The 6,000-nt window shown below is 42.5% G+C and overlaps 1 protein-coding gene across 2 annotated transcripts in view; it reads left to right on the top strand.

Moving 5' to 3' along the window:
- Nucleotides 1-6: 6 nt before the first annotated feature.
- ARHGEF11 (Rho guanine nucleotide exchange factor (GEF) 11) overlaps nucleotides 7-6,000 on the top strand; it is a 109,967-nt gene continuing 103,973 nt past the window's right edge. For both annotated transcript variants that reach the window (XM_011928467.1, XM_011928466.1), the window contains exon 1: nucleotides 7-1,285. In XM_011928467.1, the coding sequence (XP_011783857.1) occupies nucleotides 1,254-1,285 (32 nt within the window). In that variant the 5' untranslated portion in view covers nucleotides 7-1,253. The remainder of the gene's footprint in view (nucleotides 1,286-6,000) is intronic.

Below are 6,000 nucleotides of genomic sequence, written 5' to 3'. Positions count from 1 at the left end.
ACTGCGGGCTCCTGCCTGCGAGATTAGGCGAGGGGCGGAAAGGGAGGCAAGGAGAGGCCGAGAGGAAACAGGCGATCGGATTTTCCAGGAGGCTGGTGTGGAAGAAAAACCCACCTCGAACTCAAATCCACAATCCGAACGAATAATAAGGGAGCCGTCTTTCTGGCCGGGCGATAGAGAGGGAGAGAAAAGGGGGAACGGGAGGAAGCGAAATCTCCGTTTCATGGAGGCTGAGGCAAGAGAAAATTTCGGAGCCTGGATGTGGAGGAGCCCAACAGCAGAACTAACTCAGGAAATTGTCTTTCAGAAAAAGGCCGAACGTAGGCTGGGTCTGAGAATCAGGCTGGGGTAGGTGGAGGAACCTGCAAGTTTAAAGGAAAAAGAAAAGGAGAGAATATTTTCAGAGATTATCTCTGGTTTGTTAATCATTACTACCATCTTAAAGGTAAAAAGCATTGCATTTCAGGTGTTCTTTGAAATTTTTTTTTTTTTTTTTTGGTGCAATTGGCTCATTTAAGAATTTCAAAACATTTAATGTGAAAGCTTTTTTTTTCTTTTTTTTTTAAGGAAGTCCATAAATTTTGGTTCCCAGGGTTGCACTGGACTTGGAAGGAGTGCTGTTGTGTACATACTATTGTATGGTTTTATTTATTTTTTTACTGTGCAAATCAGCTGGAAGATTTTTCCCAAGTGCCATTTCAGATTTATTAATCCTTTTTTTTCCTTTCCTCAAAGATATTTGCTGTTGTCATATTAAGCATTGGAGACTAGAAAATTATTTTCCCCCTTTGAGCTAGAGGGTCTCTTGCCAACAGAAGGACAGCTGAGAAAACTGGATTTAAAGGATGGTTTTATCTGTACTTTGCAGTTAACAGTGATATTTTGAAGGCACATTTTTCTGTGATTCATTTTTTTTTAGCCCATAGTGCTAACCTTGAGGAGATTTGTGGCTGGGTTTTTGGTTTCTGAGAAGGTCATAGTTTTTCCTCTTTTCCTTTTTTCTTTTTTCTTTTCTTTTTTCTTTTTTTTTTAAAAGCTGGGGAGGGGAAGAGGGGCTGAGAAAGGAAATCATGCTCACTGGTAGAAGTAGAGTGGAGCACCAGTTCCCAGGGTCCTGAGAGCTGGAGGAGAAAGGATTCAGTCTTCAAGTTGGAAGGCCCTCCTCTCACCTTGCTCAAAAATTGCAAGCGATTCAATCCTGATCAACACACCGAAGCTACAGGATTCTGGAACCGTGGAGACACTGAGAAACCATGAGTGTAAGGTTACCCCAGAGTATAGACAGGTAGGTTTGCTAATAATTTGATTTTTCAGCATTGTCTAAAAGACTGGGAGGGGTGGTGTTGCATTTTAATAAATGGTTAATATAAGGGTCTAGGTGGGCTGTGGGAATTGGGACTAGGAGCTTTAGTCTCTGGGGACCATCAACCTGTGTGGTTATGTGCTTTCTGTGTGTCTATGTTAAAAACACAGCTCTTCATTCAGCGTCTTTTGAGTATAAGCAATAAACAGTGAAGCCAGGAGAGGGGAAGGAGGAGGATGTGTTTCTAGTGGCTTTTGACTTTTGCCAGGGTAGAGGCTGAATTTGAGTCCCCCCAACTTGCCAGCTCAAGTGGGCACAAGCCAGTCTTGTGAGCTCCTAGGGGTGCACTAGGGGAACTGGATTTAGGTGTTGGAGCTGCTGGGAGAAGGGCCCTGGCAGGGGCGTGGGCCTCCACCAGGCTGGTTGGTATGGAATGGTGGGGCTTGGGGACAGGGTGGATCCCATTTCTAGAAATGAAGAGGATGTTCTTGGCCTGAATGATGGGACAGAAACATCCTTTGCACCCATGCAGGTCTGGATTTTTACCAGTAGCTGACATGGCCCCAAAATGCATAGGTCACATTAGAATTTCCTCTCCTCCAAGCTTAGAGTTTAAATTGAGACCTGCCAACCGGCCGATGCTCTAGGTTTAATCTTCCAAGCTGTTCTTAATAAGCTTGACTCTGCAAAATGGGCCTTCCCTCTGCCTGCAGCCAGAAAAAATTGTTTTGGGCTCATAGGCCTGCTGGGCAGCAGCACTAGCCCTCAGAGTCTGAACACATGACACCCCTTCCCCCAAGAGTCTGCCCAGCCACCTCTATCACTGGTAATGTTACAGTGTGGTTGCAATTCTTGCCTGCAAATGATTGGTACAACTTTGTAAGGTGTCTGCCTTTTTCTTCCCTCCCCTACCCCTCCTCAACCCTTCTCCCCATGAGGACCTTGCTAGGGGGGTGTGTTTTGTGGGCACTGCACACATCCTAACTGGATAGATGGGTGGTTGAAGGACTGAACAAGCAAATGAAAGGACAGGGCCTGGAAAAAATATTATTGGAGAGATAGGGAAGAATATTTGCAAGGGAGCAATTGCTCCCTCCATGCCCAGTCCACCTTTGGTTATCCATGCTAATAATAATTTCCTTTTGGCTGTGGAATGTGGCCTAAAATGCATATAATCTCTCTCTCCCAAGCACTAATCTCTGTATTGCTTCAGAGTCCCATTTAGATTAGTTCAGCAATCCCTAGATGGGAACTGACTTGGCAGTGGAGAAGAGGAGGCAGACAGCCACAAAGGATATATGGGCAGTTCAGACCTCCCTCCCCCTTTCTGTTGGCCCCTCTGCAGTTTGACCCTTGGAAAGGGAGAACTGAGGCGTGTCAGGGTGAGGAATTGGAATGGTTTACATGGCTGCCCTTCTTCCCTTTTCATCCTCTTGGAGTTTGAGAATTAGTGCTCTTGCCTTTTTAAGATTTGGATGGTGAACTCTTTCTGGTAAATGCAGGGATTTGAGAAGATGGGAACCCAAGTTTTGGGGAGGTGCAAGAAGGAGGAGGTGGTGAGGGTTCCTGGATTAATGTGAGACACTCCTGGGGGTTTGGATAGCCTCATAGATAAAAATCTCAGGATTTGCCCAGCACATTACAGTTTGTTTCCTAAGTGCTTTTGTAGAACATATCTCATTTGAATCTCACAGTGTTCTATGTGGTAGACAAAAGCGTCAGAGATTATCATTCACATTTCACAGAAGGGGAAACTGAGGCTCAGAGGCTACCTGGCTTGCCCAGTGCCATCTTGCCTGGCTAGTGGCAGAATCTGGACTCAAAGACTCTAACACAGGTCTTCTGAGTCTGAATTTGTGGCTCTTTCATTGCCCCATCATGTCTAACTAGGCTTCTATACTGGTCCTGTAGAATGTGTGGGGCACCGTTGTCTTCTTTCTCTTTGGCAGTAGGGTAAAGTGCCCGTCAGCAGTCAAGGTCTTCCCTTCTACTTTTCTGTCTTGGGGCTCCTACCTTGGGGGTTCAGTCTTGGGGTTCATACCTGTAAGTGCTATAGTTAAAGTACTATGTTCTCCTGTGAGACAGTGCAGCTTTGCAGGGTAAGGGTATTCCTCACCTCCACCCTGCCTGATTCTCTTCTCCATTGAGAGTGGTAGGACTCAGATCCCCTTCAGACATCCCCAGCGAGCTGCATTGAATCTTACCCCCTTAGCTGTAGGTTTATTCGATTGGAACTTTGGACAACATCAGCCTCAAGACTCTATGGATTTTAAATAATTTACAGTCTTAAATCGCACTGAAAGGAATAAAATGCTGCAGATTATGGAGTCTAGTATTCTTTCAGTTTATCAGTTTGCTGTGTAGAGAGCCTAGCGTAAGGTGCTGTAAGAGAGTTTTAGAAAATTAAGGTGTACAGTTTTTGCTCACAGAGAGAGCATGCAGCTGGGGACTGGGAAACATGTAAGACTCCTGAAGACCACAGAAAGCAACCCCAGACTGTAAGCTCCTCACAAGCAGGGACAGTTTGGTTTGCCTGTATGATATCCTGTGTGCCTAGCTTAGTGTCTTGCGTGAGGTGAGTACTCAAGAAGTTTGACAAATGAATGTTAGTTAGAGTGAATGAAAAGATCAGCAAGTATAAATTCTTTCATTTCAGGTTGTTTCAATATTCACGTGTTAATTTCAGATGTAGTCAAATGTGGTCAATTAGAGGAGGTTTCCTCGGTGATGTGTATTTTCTAGAAAATGAATGACATAATAAAGGACCATGTATTTGGAAAGAGATTGTTGCTGAGAGTAAGAAAACTTTGGAATATTTACGTGGCATTCTTTAATCTCCTGTAGCACCCTGTTCAAGAGTGACTCCTGGATCCATAGAAGGCATAAAGTATTTGCAACTAATCTTTATCTTTCAGTGTTAATCAGTTATTACTGAAAGATGGGCTAAAGTGTAGCTGTTCGTGTCCCTTTCAGTTTTTGTCCATGAGCAACTTACTGCCCATTAATATATATTCCTTTCAAGAGTTTCTAAAAATGTATTTGCTATTTCTAACAGAGATAATGATACTGAATTATTTTTACAGGAGTGATCATGAATTTTGCTAAGCCATCTATATCCGTTAGCCTGGTTTCCCCATAGCGCATGTTTTTGAGATGGACAGGTGGGTTAGGGATTTGCACCCATGAAACATCTTTCCCCTGCCCAAAGTTCATGTGAGGATCAAACCAAAGTACTTTAAGCCAAGAGTTTGTGGTTTGAGTCCTGGCTTTCCCCTTAACTATGTGACCTTGGGGAAGTCACATGCCTCCTCTGGCTTCCTCATGTAAAGCAGTAGTAGTTCATTTCTATAAAGTACAATCCAGTTCTCAAACATTTTTATATGGTGTGTCATTTGAGGATTATAATGTTTATTTCATCTCTCTCACAGGCCTATTGAAAGGAGCAAATCAAACAAGATAATGTATTTCAAATTGTTTTCTAAACTGTAAACTCTATATAAATTATAGATGGTAAATTCACAGATTTGATTTAGCTTCGTGCCCAACTTTCTGAGCTAAGTAGCCCAAAACAAATTAAAGGTGACTGAAATCTTTATATCATTTTGAAGAATTTAAGCAGAGTGAACTGGCTTTATTGTTGTAGAAGTGCATGGGGTCAGGAGGAAGGAATATTTTTCCAATAGTTAGGGTACTAGAAGAATGTGAGAAGAAAAGGATTACTGAATCTCCTTCCCAGGAACTCTGATGAATGAGAGAGACTTCATCTACCTTGGCTCACCTTAAATGTCTGTCAGTGATGGGGATAGAAAGGATTTGTTCTGTGATCTCTGGCCATTCCTTGTCTTAAAAGCATATGACTTTCCTAATTCAAAATAAATCCAGACCCAGCAACTGTGCCCTGTCAGGGGTCTCTTCGCACCTTGGCTTCTGGTCTTTATTGACCCCTGGAACCAAGAAGTCCCCAGACATTTAGCTGAGTTTCTACCAAGATTAGAAGGTTGGCCTCCCAGAATGGTGACAGGGATCCAGAGCTACGCATGGTAAGTCCCCTGAAATGCTGAGTCTTTTCCAAAATGTACCCTTGTTCCCATCTGGGGGTGTGAGATGAGAGGCACAATGGATTTGCAGCTGAAACATTTGGCGATTAATCACCATTATGAGAAGGAGCAGGCTCAGCTTAACTTCGGATACTCAAAAACATTTCTGAAAGAGCACCCTTTTATTAATGTATTTGTTTAGCTTTTTTAGTAGGCAAGAAATAAGAAAAATTAAATGACAATACGAGTTCATCAAAAATAAAAATATTTTGCGAATGGCACATAGCTAGTCCCCAAGTTAGTATAAAGGTAAAGGAGTTCTGGAAGCTCACAGCCTCTGTGGAATGGAGTTTAGTTTCTTGCTGCTTTAAAGTTCTGATACTCAGATGTTTGTGAAAATGCTTTGTTAACTGTTGAGTTCTGTAAACATAAGAGGAGCTATTTTAATCTATATTGACTGAATCTATTTCACCTCTTCAGAGTGGCATTGCCTTTAAAAATTAATTTTATTGGTTTATTATTTTTTAAACTTAATTCAAAGATATATCATGTGGCTTGGAAACTCTTTTTGCTGTGATTGTGTTCTTCCTTCTTTTGTCAATCACTGTATTGATAAAAGACCCGAGCATACACCTGCTAGTGGCATGCAAGATCACTCCT

This window comes from Colobus angolensis, unplaced genomic scaffold (assembly GCF_000951035.1).
Source record: "Colobus angolensis palliatus isolate OR3802 unplaced genomic scaffold, Cang.pa_1.0 Scaffold77, whole genome shotgun sequence".
In the NCBI taxonomy this organism is placed as follows: domain Eukaryota; kingdom Metazoa; phylum Chordata; class Mammalia; order Primates; family Cercopithecidae; genus Colobus; species Colobus angolensis.
The sequence above is the reverse complement of the archived record's forward strand: the minus strand, read 5'-3'. Positions and strand labels throughout refer to the sequence as shown.